Source organism: Tubulanus polymorphus, chromosome 1 (assembly GCF_964204645.1).
Source record: "Tubulanus polymorphus chromosome 1, tnTubPoly1.2, whole genome shotgun sequence".
Taxonomy (NCBI): domain Eukaryota; kingdom Metazoa; phylum Nemertea; class Palaeonemertea; order Tubulaniformes; family Tubulanidae; genus Tubulanus; species Tubulanus polymorphus.
The window spans coordinates 31,499,091-31,518,629 of NC_134025.1; the positions used below are offsets into that span (position 1 = coordinate 31,499,091).

General features: G+C 37.5%; 1 protein-coding gene across 1 annotated transcript; it reads right to left on the reverse strand.

Moving 5' to 3' along the window:
• Positions 1-86: 86 nt before the first annotated feature.
• On the reverse strand, positions 87-18,685 carry LOC141915097 (adhesion G-protein coupled receptor G4-like). The gene is made up of 25 exons (XM_074806502.1): positions 17,764-18,685; positions 14,925-14,996; positions 14,766-14,837; positions 13,389-13,460; positions 13,008-13,162; positions 12,813-12,931; positions 11,541-11,745; positions 11,202-11,296; positions 10,501-10,562; positions 10,021-10,193; positions 9,736-9,865; positions 8,836-8,954; positions 8,312-8,543; positions 7,762-7,924; positions 6,299-6,424; positions 5,271-5,402; positions 4,504-4,653; positions 4,297-4,424; positions 4,038-4,164; positions 3,509-3,653; positions 3,347-3,425; positions 2,744-3,153; positions 880-960; positions 598-759; positions 87-276 (listed from the first exon to the last, which is right to left on the reverse strand). Exons 1-25 carry the CDS (start codon positions 18,003-18,005, stop codon positions 212-214), a joined length of 3,516 nt encoding a protein of 1,171 aa, XP_074662603.1. The 5' UTR covers positions 18,006-18,685; the 3' UTR covers positions 87-211.
• Between the last annotated feature and the right edge of the window lie 854 nt (positions 18,686-19,539).

Here is a 19,539-nt window from a genome sequence, read left to right on the forward strand (position 1 = left end):
CTATTCAACTTCATATTTGAGGTTCACGTACCGTTTCACCAGAGGCAATAATTTAACAAATAAAACAAATTTTATCTCAAAAATATTTTAATATTGTTTAATAATGATATTTATATTCATTGATAAAATGTGATGAAACATCTGCAGTAGATTACACACGGCAGGGAGAAACCAGCCCTGGAAAGTGAGGAATCACCGCCATAGTCGAGTATCACTGATCAGTTAGAACAGTCTGATTGGTTTGTCCTGCGTCAATATCCGGGTTCCGTTTTAATTCTAGAAATAAATATACACTATAAACATTTATATAAGAGAGTGTATGAGAGATGAGGGGTGGAGAGGAGATTGAGGGGGGGATTGAGGGGGATTGACTGACTGTGAAAGAGGGGGAGGGAGAAGGGATTCCATTCTGAAATAATCACAAATTGTAGGAGAATTTAGATTCGAATTGAACAAGAATCAAACGAGTCCATGATGAGATCAACCATTGAATCATTTTCCGTATTTAGATTGATAAGGGATGGTCCGGTTGGAGGACGAACCCTGAAGGATGTTTTGGTTGGTTGTACTGAGGATCCGCCACCGGAAGCCACATACCACAATCTCGCCAGCGATTTAGAAAATACGTAGAGGGCGTGCCGATCGGTTGGTCGCCCACAGTAGGGTCAACGATACACGGTAATTCGACGGTAGGGGACACCACCGATTCAAGGGTTTCTACCGCTGAATGAGGGTTTTTTTTTACGGAACCGTTCGTCGCTATAGAAACAAAAAGAAAAAATACGGGAAACCTAAAAACAAAACTGATTAACGCAAAACATGAACACTCTGCCGCGTACCGGAAGTGTGCTGTCAGCCATTTTTGAATGAGCGGATTACCTTTTTTAGGATCAGTTCTTGTAGAATGTGTCTTATAGGATGAGTTACTCTTGGATGACATTTGACTTGTCATTGTAGTTCCTATAAACATATACATACAATTCAATATTAGTTCTCACAATAACTATGAAACTGCGCCTAGGCGCTGGTTTTTGAGATCACTGTTGAACGGGAATAGGTATGAAATTTTATTGGATAAAAATCTTTTCAAATAGAAACGACACGATATTCTACTTCATAAAACCCTCAATATTTCAAATATATAAAACATATAAACACGACGACTATGCGTGAACAAACACATCTTACATTTATCATAGAATCTATCACTTTATCGAACGGCAAATTTTAGTTAGCAAAAAATTAGATATTTCATCGCGGAGTTTTTTCTATATTCTGAAACACATTATTTTCCATGCGGTTCACGAATTATTACTAACACTTTTTCTCACAAGGTTCGTTTATTTGTGAATTCAAACACATGCAAAACAGCAAGACTAGTTTCAACCTAACACGGACTAACGCCACCTAGTGCCACAGTCGTGAGTTAGAGATAGAATTGATTTGTTATAATTCATTTTAGAAATATAATTTTACACCGAAATGAAGAACTGCGAGCCAGTTCCACAGTTATCAGTTGGAGTAAGAATCAGTTCATTTTCAATTTTCGCATTCGGAACAGTGGAACTATAAAGTGGCCATTTATACAGAACTGATATTTATACACGAATATGAATCCTTCCTCGTAGGGATTCGAATATAGAATGGGTTCGAACCCCGGCGAGACAGGTCGGTGCAGTCGGAACATGTGCGCATCATCGATGGTTATACATTGAACATTAACATTATAAACATTGAATGAACGCCTCACCTATGAAAACAAATCTCCTTGCAAAATGCAAAATAAAACAGATAAAGTTATATTAATCAGAAAATCAAATTGAGATCGAAGCAGTCGCAGAAACACTAAATCTTCTGTGGCCAGTTTCACAGTCATGGCTTAAATCTATGATCAGTCTAATCTCATCTCGGTTCTATAATCAATCTAACAACTTAAGGCCAGTTTAAGCTCATATTGATTGCGCACTGTCGTGGCTTCAATCTGTGATCATTTTAGCTCATTTTGGGCCTAAAGTCAACCCATAAACTTGAAATTCAAAACCGGTTCTTAAGTCAAGACCACTTTCGGACTTAATTCACGACTGTTTAACTGCACCCAGATTGAAACATGCTGGAATTATCATCGAAATCATATATGTGCGAAAAAATATCACGCAAAGAAGATAAGATTTATTAGAAACTAAATCTACAAGAAATAATAAGCTTTAACTCAACAGAATTCAAAGCACTTGTATCAAACTCGCTGCAATCTCGTTTGATGTTAATACGAACAGAAACGACCGTTTCTCAAGCGCAAACCGCTTTAAGCCGATATTTGAATATGCTCAATGAAATTCTGGAAAACTAGCAAAACGAGCAGAGAATCTGGCAATAAATCTGACCCATCCCGATTACCTCCCCCAACCCCTAAACATTAGTGGACACGCCTTAAACACATGCCAGTAAACAATATAAATTGTGTACCGATAGTAGTTTCGTCTATTTCAGTTTCTGTAAACAGATTTTATTCAATATTATTACATCAAACACGAGAAGGGTCTCTGACCCACTGGGAGGTACCTCGTGGTTTTAAAAGTTATTCAAAATGGCTGCCGTTTAAAGTGTAAAATATGAATATCTCAGATTTTTCGTAAAGCTAAAACAATACGAATCATTTTGGATATATATGATTAGAAATATCTGAGATCTGACCGGAAATATCTGATATATTTGAGTTGATATATGTGATATATTTGAGATTTACCTTTAGTCGATGATTTGAAGTATTTTGGAGCAGGTATACACGGGAAACAGTCATGTAGTTTATATCGCCATGCCTGACTGGCATCCTTCTTTAATACGACATAAAACAAAAATATAGCAAATCCTTGTAACGTGTTTACTATAGCAAACGCGTAACTGAAACCCACTGCAGCGTCCCCTATCGCCAGGAACGCTAACAACCACGCCAATCCTAGTAATATGAATATAGCCAAAGCTCCTCGTAGGTTTTTACTAGTTTTGTTTTTTTGAGTTTGGTTTTTGACGACCGGGTTGTTTCCCATTTGTTGTAAGCGACGGGCGACCAGCGCGAACACGATGGAATTCGCGATCAATATGGCCGCTATGGGAGCCACTACAGCTCCGTAGAAAGCGTTTCTTTCGATCCAACAACTGGAAATAAAACAATCAAGATTTGTTTTAAACTAGAATGAAAACAGATTATACAAAATCCAAAAATTTGTGGTTGAGAGTTCAAATTTGTTGATTCCCAAATGTTTTGTCCTAGAGTCAAATTTTAAAACTCAGAACTGAGGAACTGGACCCAGAACTGAGGAACTGGGTCCTGGTCGTTAAATAATCTTACAATTTTCCTGGTCCTTGTGGTCCGTAGTTATCACTACCATAAACAGCTAAAGTAATAATGAGTATCGGTAGAGGAAACCCTGAAATAATCAAACATCCATCGCATATAATTATTACAGCGGATTTACTGGAAAACATTAGGAACCGCTGAACTATGACTCACCCCAACCGAACAGCATAGCTTTTAACATGAATCTACTGATGTATGTATTTAACACCTTTATCAGAGCCATGTACATATAAAACGATTCGATCAACATCCAAGCGAAACTACTTAGTAGAAAATAATGAATGAAAACAGCAGCAGTCTGGAATAGAGGGAGGGAGTAAAACCGATAAACTGAAATACGCCGGAATTCCAATACTACATTCATTTCACGACTAACCGAATATTTACGTTTTTTCAATATCGATATCAATATATCGATTTTGATAAAGGTTGACAAATGATAATTCAATAATTTCCATTTTTCGTTCATCATTATCCCTCCCCCTCCCCTCCCCCTCCCCTTCCCTTCCCCTTCACCACCCCTTCCCCCCTTCCCCTCCCCTTCCCCTCCCTTCCCCTCCCCTTCCCCTCCCCTTCCCCTCCCCTTCCCCTCCCCTTCCCCTCCCCTTCCCCTCCCCTTCCCCTCCCCTTCCCCTCCCCAATCTTGGCTCCTAAAGAGTCACTCATCATTCAGTAAACTTACCTTACACCCAGGCAGGTTATCGCTGTTAGACGTTGCCAATGAACCGATTACAAAACATAGGTTTAAAAATAACAAAGAAGCGCAAAGATTTATCAGAACTTTTGACGGATTTGATTTTCGTAATTTTCTGAAATTTAGAAAAGAAAATTTGTATTTGCTTGGTTTCCTACAATACAAAGTAAAGCGTTAATATGTTTAATGTTCAAGCGAATACATGTTTAAATCACGTGTTATAAAACACGCGGTTATGTTCACTTACTGGAAGAGAATGTAGGTAAGAAGTGTTACAGTCAGTGTTGCTATTGATATTATACAACCAATCATTGATATAATACCAAGAGCTTTTTGATGAATATCAGAAAGTTTAGAAGTTGAACCGTAAACATCCTGAAAATATCAATTCATTGATTTATTTAAACAGAGAAATATTTTTAGAATTATCAGTTGAATTCGGTAGATCGCTTACCATCAATAAAGCAAAGTTTGTCATGTGATTCGATCGACAAATCGTGCGATCGAGTTCGGATTTAATTAGAGTTAAACCTTCAACAGACCAACCACCACGATTACCGTTTAAATCAAAATCCCAAAACACACATTTCATCGGTTTATCGGTCTGTAATTCAGATTGGTGAAATTATGATTAATACATTTAAATCAGGATCAACTTCCCAAAGTTCTCTCTAAGGAATACTCAATATAATCAGACATTGCAGTGAGAACTGGTTTATTGACAGCTGATTGAATCAGAGGATCCTGTTCGTTACTTGAGAACTGTTATTTAGAGTATAACTGATAGACTGACACAGATTCCTAAAGTAATTTACAGCGTTATAAACTGACAATGTTTCACCACATTTTAAACAACTCAAACATTCTGAGGTTTGAGGTGAAATGTGAATTACACTTAGACAAATAATCAAACTTCTCCAGTAACATCTCAGTAACATCTCAGTAACATCCCAGTTACACAGCTTGTTACAGCTCCAGTAAACCTCCGCACTCAATAACCTTTCTCACCCCTCATATCCAGACAGGAATTTTTATCACCCACCAAGAAAAACCTTCACACTTAAAATGACTTTCTTTATTTCGCTCTTAATTCAATTTTCAGTAAGGAGGACCCGGGTTCGAATCTTTCCCGTCACCCTGTTCCGATCTCCATCTTCCCCTTTTTCAATCAAATATTTTTCAATTCTCTTTATTTTTCTGTTAGATGAATCATATACAAACCTTATTCAGATGCTTAAATGTTATTTCAATAGGAATCGATGAATCCCTCATAGAAACGCCTTCTAGATTGATCGATAGGGGGCGACTGTTGACGGTGTAATTAAACCGGAAGTCGCTACTATCACGCATCGCCTGTTGGCAAAAAAAGTTCAGATGGTAAATTAATGAAGATGAATCAGTGTGAGGAGTTTTATATTTGAACAGAGTTTAAAGTCAACAGTATTCAATCTACTAATGGATTATCTCTATAGGAACGGGACCGACCCAGAGTTCCGTGCACAAGCTTCACTTCACAAAACCTTCCAGGAGATGTCATTCCGATATTTATATAAATTCTCTATTTTTCAAACTGATTGGGAAGTAAAAGATCTCTCAGAAAATGGTTTCAATCAAAACAATCTTTTCTCGAAAAAATTGACTATTCATCGAAAATATTCAAGGATTTTGATTAATGACGTGAAGTTATAATTACATATCGTTTCTCTAGTACAATTTAAGCTGAGATTATAAAATTGTGGTCGTGTCACCTATCTGATCGTAAAATCCTCATGTTATGTGACCACAGTCAGTGAGATTATGGTCAGTATGAGACGGCAAACAAACCTTACACAGACCACTCATGCGCAATCTATAGATTGACCAAATAGGTCGGATTTGGATTATTCTGGTACAAACCAGTTTGTGGCCTGTACGACAAAAGACACGTTGTTGTTACGTGACGAAGGTAGCGGCTTCACTTTATACCCGTCCTGTACACGAGAATCTCACAATGAAACAGCGACTAGAATGCAGTTTTTCCTAGGATATTTGAGTCTGTACGTTGATTATTGATATAAATGACCAAAATGATACCGTTATTTCAAATAGAAGCTTCATTTGATCGTTATATTAAACCTTAGACTCCATCACTTAGGCGAAGGGCCGGTCACTGAGATCAGCGGTAACGAATGAGGATATGTGCATCATGGTCTATCGTATTCACAGAATTATTCACAAAATAAAGTAGATGAATTATTGAAGTAGTTTACCTGAAAGAATGTATCTTTGTTGTAAATGACGAATGTTGCTGACGGATAGTTAAATCGAGACAGTAAATCCTGCGGTATTTTAATACTGTACAGAAACTGATGTTTATCACCATTCATTAGCGTCACCTAAATCACAGAAAACTACATCAGAAAATACTCGAGAAAACTGCGAGAAGCTCTGCTGATCAGAGAGAGTCACGAAATATCAATAACCAGGAGGAAATTACTGCACGTTAAACACACATCAAAATCACACATTTATTTCATCTCTGAAATAAATCTGGAATTATAATTACACATATATTTCATTCCTGAAGTAAATCTTGCCAATAGATTATCATGGATTCTAGGTATAAATATGATTACTACAATTGCATAAAAAAAAGATATTAAAAAAAAAAAAAACAGTTTTGTTAAGATAAAAATCGCGATCTTATATGTATCGATTCAATCGAGAGATAAGACATCGATTTTTGGCTACTTGAGATAAGCAGCATCTGTATCAAAATCAGTACAGAGCTGCCGATAGAAACATCGGTTTATTGGAGAATATCCGGGTAGTTTGATGCTGCATCCGGGAAGATATGAGCATCATTGACATCAAAAAGACTGATCTTATATAACGGAGTCTCTGGCAAGTGAGGAAGCTCTCTTAACTGCAGTTTAAGACAAGTATCATCGACTTGCGTCTTGTATTGACAGATTATCCGATTCTCAATACACAGCGCCTGTCATTTCTGAGAAAATACAAATATAACCCATTATTCCGATACTGTCAAATCCCAACACTCGCTCAAAACTTTTATAAGAAATATCTAGAAAAAAGTCTTCAACGAGACAGAGTTGAATAAATACAAATAAAGATCATCTCAATCAAACTGAGATACATTTATATATTACACAGATATATCTCAGATATAGTACAGTATATATCTCAATCAAACTGAGATACATTTATATATTACACAGATATATCTCAGATATAGTACAGTTTATATCTCAATCAAACTGAGATACATTTATATATTACACAGATATATCTCAGATATAGTACAGTTTATATCTCAATCAAACTGAGATACATTTATATATTACACAGATATATCTCAGATATAGTACAGTTTATATCTCAATCAAACTGAGATACATTTAAATATTGCGGAAATTTTTCATTTCTGCTGAGTTTAAAAGTTTGACCCAGCCAGCCGCCTATCTACACCCCGTACATAACATTTTCTAAAATCATTATCAAAATTTCAAAATCATGATAAAGCTAACAATAACAGACCCGGCAGCTATAGACATGAACTGATTACAAATTTTATTGCCGTTTACAAAATGACCCGACAGATCGGGAGAAACAAGGTTTCATTTTTTAGACTTTAATTAGATTACGAAATTTCGTATTGAAATTTACGCTTTACTGAATGAAACGCATCGGAAGAATTAAAGATGTTTTTTACCTCGTTTCCGGAGTCGTCAAGAGCAGATCCAAACGTCACTGATTTCCCTCGAATCGATGAAGTATTCGCCGTTAAAAATGCCAAATTATCTTTCACAGCTTTCACGGTTTTAGTTCGAGTTAAATCTAATTTTTCAGACAGTTTTTCTATTTGACCGATCATTCTATAGTATATATATATATATATATATATATATATAGAGGGAGAGGGAGAAAAAATTGTGAATTCAAGTACAGAAAATGGATGTGTGAAAATGATGTTCTAGATTTATTTTTTTCTAAGAAGTATTAAAGGAAAAGAAAATAACTAGAATTAAATTCAAAATTATTTCAAATTGATAGAAATAACTTTTTAATCATTCAATTAATGTTTATCTCATTAAATGACTTTTCCTGAAATTTTCATCTCGTTCCTGGAAGTTTTTTCTATGAAAACTGGATGAAAAATTTTAAAAATTCCCACAAAATCAAATGAAATCATCAGTAAAAAACTACAGCCCACATTTGATTTGATTTTCATATAACAACGTCATCCTAGTGACGTCACTAACCGTTTGGATGCAGATTCGCTATCCCGTAAAGTAGTCACAGATGTATCTAACATTTGACTGACGATGTTGATGATTTTCTGAGTGGTTTCATTTTGATTGTCGTCACTAAACGCAGTCCCTACTGTTAATACGTTATCGATAGAATCAGAGGTGAATGTGACGTCATCTGAACTAAAACTGGCCGTGTCGACTGTGATCGAGTCTAACTTCGTAAGGAAATCCTTAAAGTTCCCTAAAACAAATTCAATATATACAAATTATTATGCAAGGATGACGTCACACGTATATTGTTCAGTCGTGTATATTGTGAGATTTTGACTTCAGTTAACTACTTTACGCTTTACGTGCAATATGACGCGCATTGGTATCAGGCGCGTTACTTCTAAACATTGCATGCCCTTATTAGTACATATAGTTAAACAATCGCCACAAAAATTTATTCATAATTCTTTAGGTTGTTCTAAATGTTTTCTAAATGATTGTCTTTTTCCAGATATTTCTACGATATTTTGTTTATAACTTACCGTCGCTGATGTCGGTTTGTGAAAGCTTTTCCAATTGATCAGTTTTGTCGCTAATGTATCTACAATTTTCGTCGTTTATTTCTGTAACCCACTGTACTCCTCCGTCATCAGCGGAAGTGCTATAGTTAACAGTAATAACCGTTAAATATAAACAGGGATTAATTGTTTTATCATAGTTTTAACGGTGAGAAGTAATTCGTGAACTATTGATATAATTGAAGCTGAAATGAATTTAATCGGAACACTTTAAATCAACTTCAGATAAACTTTCTACATTTAGTGTGTCAATGGGGTTGTTTCTATAGAAACAGCACCGTTACAGCTATAGGTCACTGTATTTCGCACCTGTTTAAACAGGCAGCATTAGTGTTTATATTAAGGTATCATTTGCTAAATAATCACGAAACCTAATAAGAGTAGATACTCTCGATTTAATTTCAGCCTGATTACTCCAAGATTTATCTAAGAAGATGCCACCACGTGATCGTTTCGTGAAGAAAAGTAGGATTACAAGTAAACCGAATGGAATCTATCATGCGTGTCGAAATCAATAAATCACCCATATAAACATTGACTGATGATATTTGAGATCTCACTGGTACAATATCAAATCATATGAGACTTTCATAACGACAATAGAAATATCGTGAATCATTGATTCGTTCTGAGAATCTCTGAGATATTACATTCATAATCTCACGCTCTCGCAATATTCCCTGAGATATCATATTTACCATCTCAAGATCTCACTCTATTCTATGAGATATCATCGATATGTTACAGCGTTACTGATAAAAGACTAAATTACAGTTTACGTGGCAGTGACGTCACTCATTATAGAATTATACAACTATAATTATTGATATATCAAATAGATGAATAAATTGAGATTGAACTGACCAGTTTCTAGTGGCAACAGCGTTATAAAACCTCGGTCGAGGACACGGTACCGCAGCCTGTTCTCCTGATGTTGTATTACCGAATACTAATTTGCCTTTAGCCGTCAATACTTCAATTTCTAAACAAGTACCTAAAGCACGATTTATACAGCAGTTACAACTTATGAAATCTTTCAGATTTGATGAAGTTGAAGGGCATAATAGAAATTACAAAGTCATGTTTTTCAAAATAAACACCGGCAAATGCATCGTCATGAATCTCTGAGGATGGTGAATGAGTACTTACCCGTATTTTCTACTGTAATAAATGGCGCCATATCCGGTGTGGTGAACGAACTAAAAGTTCCATCAATTACTTTCCTCATGAGGAACTGTTTATGATTCTCACGTAACTCGCTGTTACTTATAAATTTCAATCGCGTCAAGTAGAATTTAAAATACGTCGGTACATACGACAAACTACAAAATATTCACAGATTTCTGCGTGAATTGGTGAAGCAAGGTTATTTCTACCCCGCTCGATAAATCTATTTCATTACTTATACCGATTTTGAACGGTACATAATGAAATACGGCTGTAGGTCAATGGAAGAATACTCGAACTTTACGCCAGACACCCGAGTTCGAATCCCTGCAGTTTCTTTTCAAAAATTTTTTCGCGAAGTTGTGTTTTTTTGTCAAAGGTTGAATTACTTTTAATTACGTCAACGTCATGAACAAATTGACATTATTTCATTTCGCATTAATCGAATTACTCGTAACTCACCAGATCCAACCTGCGTGTAAAACTGAATTCACTCCTGGCTCTTTTCCAATTTCTTTATTCATCTAATCGTAAAAAATACATTTTGTAAACATTAGAAACGTTCTTAGAATCATTGTATGAATATCTTAATAGATGAACGCCAAAATTCATGTTGTTTTGAAACTCCAATATTGATGACGTAGTCAGCACATCGACTCACACAGAACACAAACTAGATATTAGTGTGTATAAACATTATTGTAACGGTTTTTAAAGCGTCTAAAATATAAGCTAGCTTCCATTGACATTTTCATCTTCACAGAGGCCTTTCTGTCTCTCCCTCCCACTCTATCCTCTCTTTCTCAGCCTTTCTTACTCTCTCTCTCTCACTCTCTCCTCTCTTTCTCAGCCTTTCTCACTCTCACTCTCTTCTCTCTCTCACTCACTCTTCTCTCTCATTCTCTCCACTCTCTCTCTAGAGTCAAAATGTTCGGTATTTCCAGTGTAAACACTAATCGCATTTCGGCAGGTTTTATAAAGAGGAAAGAATAGACGTAAGGAATGTGAGACTGGTAATTCTGTATAGATTGATAATATCATTCGAATAAATAGAATTTTACACAGTTACCGCAGATATCTGTGTGATTGGTCTACTGGAGATCTTATAGCAGATCTGACCTCGTGTTTCCCAGGTCCCACGTCTATCTTATATACATATTTACCTGTTCCAGAATATTACCGATGCGTTGTTTAATATCGGGACACCTCAAGGTCGTGCGGTGAAATCTAGCAGTTATCTGATGTTCACTGGCAATAGCTACAAACACAAGTATAATTCGCTGTAAAATTGGTCTCGGATGATGAACATAGATTTTAGTAGAAATTATGAACTCTTCGAATATATCATTATCCACCGTTCTTCCATATTAGTCTCAGTGGCTGAATGGGTTAGTCCCTAATCTAACCCTCACGCCGGTCGAAGTTCGAGACCTGTATTTATTTTTCGAAGAAGAAGAAGTTTTTGGATTTTTTTTTAAATAAAGCATGATGAATAAATCTACCTTTCATGAGCGAGTTTTTGTTGCACCGTTGGGTATTACAACAATAATTACAAGTGGTTGAATTCGTTATTGCGGTGAAGTTAATATTCCTGCATGACGACGCGTCATCAGCACTTTCAATTTGACAACTGTCATAGTTATAACAGCCTGAAGATATCGACCAATCACCATCCGCTTTAACGGTCAATACATTACGACATCCCAGCTACAAAATATTCGAAAAGAAAAGACGAGATTTCAAGAGAAAGTCGCATTGATAAGAGAGAATTCATCCCCTTTCTATCTACTACCCCTCTCCATACCCCTCCCCTCTCTCCCCTTCTCTCTCCCTCTCTATCTCTTTCCCTCTCACTCTCACTCTCACTCTCTCCCCCTCCCCCTCTCCCTCTCCCCCTCTCTCCCCTAGAGATCCTGCATCACAGGACCACAAATACGGTCATACAAGTACCTATCATATTTTCTCTAAAAGAATAAACGTGTAAGATAGTGCTGTGTGAAGCTTATAACTTTATTCAAATTTACGAACATTCGTTACTAATGCATAGAGTAGCTTGATCAGGTAAATGAATTAACAGGTACGTAATCAATCACTTTGAAGGTAAACTGATTAACTAAAGAATTTTACGAGCTACCGGAGCGCATTTAGTCGCTTCAACGGATAAATACTCTACAAACTCTTTTTCAAACGATGTTTTGTTGTTGTAATCAATTTTGTAACTGATTTCTAGAAAATAAAGTATTAATTCTATAAAATGTCTATTGACTTTACTGAGCTCGTGTATCTGTTTAACGGAATGCTGTTAAATCTGTTGTTTTAACAAATGGTTTCCTATTATTCGCGGTCCACGTCAGGCAATTTAACCATCAGCGGCCGCCATTTCTCATTATTTGTTTAGTTGTCGTTTCGTGGAAAATATTGTTTTTTCAATCAGTGGGAAACTCGTCAGACGAAACGTCGAAACCAGAATAAACATTGGTTAAACGGATTGACGATAGAAATCAGAGTAATTCAAACAGTCATCAAGCCGTTAATCGATCTATCATACAAATATTAGTTTGAAATAGAAACTCAATTGACTTCACACGTTGCTATGGAGAGTACGCGTTCGTTGCTATGGTACCCCCCCCCCCCATTCGTAGTAGATGTGAAAAAAACTCTTTGAAATCTTTGACATTGATATCAAAAATACCTAAATTGAAATATCTTGAAATCTATATTACGTATCGTGGTTTTGGATTTTAGCATTTTTTGATATGGAAAATGAGACATACCTGATCAGTGTTACAGTAAAATGATCGACCGATTCTACAATAAGTATCATTTCGTACATCCGAACACGAATAACACGATTGTTGAATGTTTTTCGTCGTCATCGTTGGAAACTGTGTTGCTACAGTAAATAAATTATCGATTAGTATTTTAACCCTCTGTTCACCGGACCCGACATTCATGGGATTCACACTCACGTGTACAGCCACGTAGGTCTAAATCGAGGATATTCTGACGCTGTATATTCGTGCAATCAGCGCCATCTATTATCAAAGGTCTCGGTCTCGATTTCGCCCAATTCATGAAAGCCTGGACGTCGCAATCGCAAACTACCGGGTTCCCACGTAAATACCTGAAATATGAATTCAGATTTGTCACGTTTGGAGCAAAAGATTAAACTTATATATAGTTCGACATAACAGGAATAAGTTACACTCAGAATCATTTTAGTACACCCCCATGTAAGATAGAAATGTACACACGAATGCGCATTTCGGGGATTCGAACCTGATGGCTCACGGAACTCGATGGAATCAGGTTCGAATCCCATATTGAAGTATCGAATACACAACACTTACAATTCCATTAGCTCGGCATTGTACCGAAACCAATCAGCTTCGAATTTCTCAAATTCATTGTCTGAAATGCTCCTAATAAAACACAACATAAGAATACAACATCGAACACAAAACGCGACTTGAAAACGTAATTTAAATATGGGAAAAATACAACAAAATATGTACGTTACAAAATATGATTATAATTTTGATTACATGTCAGATTAAAGGGAGATTTGTGCATAATTTGAACTTTAAGGAAAAACAAACACGCGTGCAATAAATGATTGATATTGTGTTGAATGATTTATGTTTCCGCCATTTTGTCATCACGTGGTCAACACACTAACTACTTATTACAACCATTTAGAAATCAATTTAAAAAACAACATGATTCAAAAAATTATGTTCTTTTTCGAAAAAATACTGAGACATCAAACTACGAGACACTCAATCTACATCGATCAATGAAATACAATGTCAATTATTGAAAATAAAATATAGCCGCGGAGCAGTAATAATGGGTTTTCTGTAGCCCAGCGGTAACGGGTTTTCTGCAGCTCAGTAGTAACGGGTTTTCTGCCGCCCAGCGGTAACGGGTTTTCTGCCGCCCAGAGGTAACGGGTTTTCTGCCGCCCAGCAGTAACGGGTTTTTTGCCGCCCAGTGGTAACGTGTTTTCTGCCGCCCAGCGTTTTTACATAGCTCGGCAATTGATCGATTTTATTCATAGAAGAGAGACACAATCTTTAACATTATCCACGATACACCGTAAATGGGCATTTTTCAAAAAGATCAAAAGCTCCCCCTCAAACGATTTTCGTATTTCTTCTATTCTCAAATTGGGAATGATATTCTGCCACAGTGGCTGTTTCGCGATGCCATCAGGTTCGATTCCTTACTACTCAAGCAATTTCGATTATTTCCCATATGGATAAATACATTTTCTAATACAAAAATAAACGGGGTTTGTATCGACCACCAAGTGAGCTGAGCTATAAGCTTATGATTCTATGTACTTCACAAAATCGATGTAGATTAAATCTTTCTAAAAAGAACTTACAATACTTTTAATATGGTCAATGGAGCGAAACTCAACCAATGAAATGTCGAGATCAGATTATCACTTATTTTACTGGAAGAAATTCAAATGAGTAGCGCTTAAAGTAACCAAGCATTATATGTGGCCCAGTTTTATAGACTGGTATCAACTTTAACTCAGACGAGTCGGGGCTGCAGTTGCTCAAAAGTTTGTTAAATTTAACCATCGGATAAATACTATAATAACAATGTAGTTTTAACTGTCACTATGTCAGCAGTAATCCACTGGTTAACTCGTAGCTTTAACGAACCTATCGAGCCTCTGAAGCCCCTGGAGCCTCTGGATGTTGTTAACTTACAGATTTCGTAATTTATTCAACGTGTTGAAGGCTTTTGGATCGACTGTACGAATACTGTTATTCCTCAGGTCCCTGTGAAATTAATAATAACCGTCGTTTATTTCTCCATCTCTCTTACTCTCATACTGCCGAGAAAAACACTGCGAGAATTTTACTTACAGAAATTCCAGATTTGTCAAACCGTTAAATACATTTTCGAATAGTCTGGAAATTTGGTGGCCGTTGATGACTCTGAAAGAAAGAAAGCTTTATTTGAATATAACATGTCGTAGACCCCTGGACCTGGCTGTGGAACTTGATCTTGAGCAGTAGAACCTGAGGTCCTGAACGGTGGAACTGGATCCAGGACTGTGGAACTGAGTACTGAACTATGGAACCTGATCCTGAACGGTGGAACTGGATCTCAAAAGTATGCAAGCAGTTAAAACAGTTACGGTTCAATCTCTAGATGAAATCTATACAGAATCCTCGTGAGAGCTAGAAACATAGAACCATTTACAACTCACTGGATCTCGAGCTAAGCTCGGATAAGATTTATTGGGATAAGCAGGTTGCTATTAGGATAAGCAGGTAGTTGTTATATGTTTTATGAGGTTGTAGTTTGGTAGGTGTAGTTCAGTAGTTAGACTGGTTTAGATTGTAATGTCAGACAGCTCAATCTATCATTGTCTTCACGAGTCTCTTTTTTTATTCCCGTCTGATGTTTATCATCACAAGTGTTTAACTTAGTTTCTGCCAGTTGTAAAGATGATTACTTTGTCGGTAATAGAAGATGAACATTTTGCTTTTGTTTTTAGAAAATATAGGTTCGAAGCATCAGTCTTCAGTCTTGTGGTCAGATATTGCCGATTAAACACCTCGGCCCAGTTATCTTTAACCCTGGGCCCAACCTGGGCTAACTACTCCGGGTTAAGGTTAATACTAGTCTATAAAACCGATTTCAGGGTTTTACATAATTGAAAATTATTGATTTAACCCCTAGATAATACCAGTCTAAAAAACCAGGCCCAGTTTGTAAGATGGCCAAGATTTTGTCATATCGACCAGAACCATCAACAAAGCGCAGAAAACTATCTAATATATATTGTTATCTGTCAGCCATCATTATTTAGAAATGAAAACTGCAATGACCTTCGAATTTCCCGCACAATTGGCACAGTTGTGAATACGACACCTCAGGTAAGGCCACCACTCAGCAGACTGTCAACAGTCAGAACTCTATGGTCTAGTGGTAGACACTCTTGGTTTGCACGTGAGAGACCCGAGTTCGAATCTTAGCCGAGCTAGGGTTAGGGTTATGGCGGACCTAGGGTTAGGGTTATGGTGGAGCTCGGGTTAGGATACGTCGGTCACCGGAACTGGGTTAAGGGTTTCGGTCGACCGTAGACTATTTTTCTTATCTGCCGCTTTCAATTACGTGTTATGTATTTTGTTGTAAATAATCATAATCAACACTGAAAAAGATACAGAACCGTCATAAACCAGAGAAATGTCATCGTAATCTTTATGATCTGTGTACTGTGTAGGTTTTGAAATATAAAAAAACCGATTGAACTGTGGTGTAAGACACATCATCCGGGTCGGTTCACTCAGTACATTACTGATTACCGTATTGTACATTACGTGTACATTACGTGTTACATTATTCAGAATTTCTAACCGATCAAATTTGTTTTCAAAATCACATCAAATATTGTTGAAATCGATATATAGGCACAACGAGGGAAATAGTAGTTGATTGTGGAGTGTAGGATAAACACAACATCTACAAGAAATTCCATATTCTATAAGCACCAGTTTCAGCAGCAGCAGCAGCAGCAGCAGCAGCAGCAGCAGCAGCAGCAGCAGCAGCAGCAGCAGCAGCAGCAGCAGCAGCAGCAGCAGCAGCAGCAGCAGCAGCAGCAGCAGCAGCAGCAGCAGCAGCAGCAGCAGCAGCAGCAGCAGCAGCAGCAGCAGCAGCAGCAGCAGCAGCAGCAGCAGCAGCAGCAGCAGCAGCAGCAGCAGCAGCAGCAGCAGCAGCAGCAGCAGCAGCAGCAGCAGCAGCAGCAGCAGCAGCAGCAGCAGCAGCAGCAGCAGCAGCAGCAGCAGCAGCAGCAGCAGCAGCAGCAGCAGCAGCAGCAGCAGCAGCAGCAGCAGCAGCAGCAGCAGCAGCAGCAGCAGCAGCAGCAGCAGCAGCAGCAGCAGCAACAGCAGCACTTGGTATCCACAGTCTCTTATCAGCTCCCCCTCCCCCTCTCTCTCTCTGCTGAAGGTTAATATCGCCTCCACTTATTTGGTCATTAGTGGTTGATGTTGAACTATGTAGAGGTTTATGAGGTCAAGTGATAAGTTCGATAAGTACAAATCATCAAACAGAAACGTGACTAGAGTCATCACTTATATATACAACACTACTATATATACTGCGACGACGAGTCAGGATTCTGAGTGGATCTGATGTTTTCAGGTGAAAAGATTATAAATCAGGCCCGTAGACTATAAGGGAAGGGGGACAGGAGGGTTCGATTTTTATGTAAAAGTTGAAGTTCGCTCCTGCCACCCCCCCCCCCCCCATAACATCCCTCTCAACAGCTGTAGTAGAATGTTGCGTGAAATTAAAATGGATTTAGTACGGTTTTAATTAGAACCACTCTTAAAACTCACTTATGAATCATCAAATACTTGTGTGTGTGTCAATTGGGTCATAAACCGACAAAAAGATGTAGCCCTGTTGTGTTACTGTTTGATAGCTAGCGCTTTGTGGCCGACATTCCTCTACAGACTCGAGAGTAGCTGATCGAACCTCTATAATTTTTGTAGTCACACTCTTTAAGTAGGTAAACAATGAAAGAGAGATAGATCTTTAAAACATGACTATATCGCACCACAGAGATTCTCATTGCTAGAAGCTGGGCATTGGGCCTTTTTCCACACGTAGGGCACATGTCTAAGATATCAAATTTTGGTACCGATTTTGGGATGCGATGCCGGAGGAGGGTATGGTTGACTGAATACTTACAGGCGTGTTGTATGAGCTGGGAGATATACTGGAACATTTCGTAGTGGATTTTGTCCAGGTCTCAGTATACATCGTACCACACCACGAGGATCATCACAGCAACAAACTCCACGAGTTGGATTTAAACAGTTGTCGTAACAGGGAGACGGAATCGACATCGATTCGCTAACTATTAAACGACATTTTATCGCTATTATTACGAAGACAGTTAATATCGCTATTGTTTTTGTAGTTTCTGCCATCTTACACAACGAGGTCTCGTTTTTTTCTGCGTTTAACCTTCACTTTGTTGTTATAGATAGGTAATGAAAACACGCTAGGAGTTTCTGCTGAACTTTTTAAAACTTATTGTATCCTGGTTGTACGTATCATAATCATATCATCAATAATCCTTCTTCATACTTAGCGTTGTAATAATCCTAGAGGTAAAGAGAGAGAGAGAGAGATGGAGGAGATGTGTATCCAGTATCAGCGGCTGTAACCGAGTGAGAAGCTGTATGAAGTCGGGTCGATCAAAGAATTTATCGTTCGTCTGGTTTCGCGTCGGCTGCCTGGAATTTCCGCTTAACATCAATATAAACAAACTTTGTTAATTAATCATTGAGTCGCTGAGTCGCGGAAAGACTTTTGGAGCTGTTCAGTTCAGCAATAGTTCAGCAATAGATCAGCTCTACGTTCAGCACTAGTTCAGCACTAGTTCAGCACTAGATCAGCTCTATGTTCAGCACTAGTTCAGCACTAGATCAGCTCTACGTTCAGCACTAGTTCAGCACTAGATCAGCTCTACGTTCAGCACTAGTTCAGCACTAGTTCAGCTCTGAATCACGTTGAGTTTGTCCAAGCAGGATCAGTGGTTCAAGCACTGATTCAGCTCCCAGTCAACTCCAGTCAGAACGGCGTCTTACAATATCTTATACTTGTGTCTTCGCAATGACTCGCTGTATATATTCATACATATAGTGTGTAAGTGATCGGGTATTTTATCTGGTTATTCGGTGACTCCTACAGATAAGACTGAAAGGTTCAGAGTTAACTCTTAGTTGTAGATCTGACCCAGCTCGCGATCCGGTTCAAATTACAGTTACTAATTCAATTACCCGGATCAAAGCTAACATTTCCTAATTGATATAGAAATTATTTGAAAACAATATGATCGTCAATTTATAGTTAATTTAGCTTATCTTGTCCAATATGGGGCAGGTCAAACTCGACGCTCTCAATAGACATCTAGTCACGCATATTCAGAACTCCAAATAACACTGAACATTTTAAATTCGTCAATATAAAAGAATTGAGTTTTCAAGACACAAAACAGTTTCTAGTTATTATAATTCTTTTATTCACGAAGTTCCTTAATTTTCATATAATTTTGCATTTGAATTCACCAACCGATAGATGGCGAGTGTGTGTTTATAGAGACGACTGTAGCTAACGCGCACCTGTGCCTGGTGTACAACTCGTTTATTCGTAGTTCAGTCGAAAATCGATAGATGGCATGTTCGCTTAGAGACGACTATTTTTACAGAATATAGAAGTAATCAATTTATAAACAAGTCTAATTATTGATTAAATTATTCCTTAAAGTAAAGACAACAAGACGGTTATCATTGTTCTTCCACTATTTTTTTCTTTTCTTCAGAAATGTCATATCGAAAGTAATCAATTAATATATCTTATAACTAATTAGATAAATGAAACAAGTTTCCCTAAAGTGAATAAATCAAAACGGTTATCATTGTTTTTACACAATCATTTAAAATCCTGAACAATGAGAAA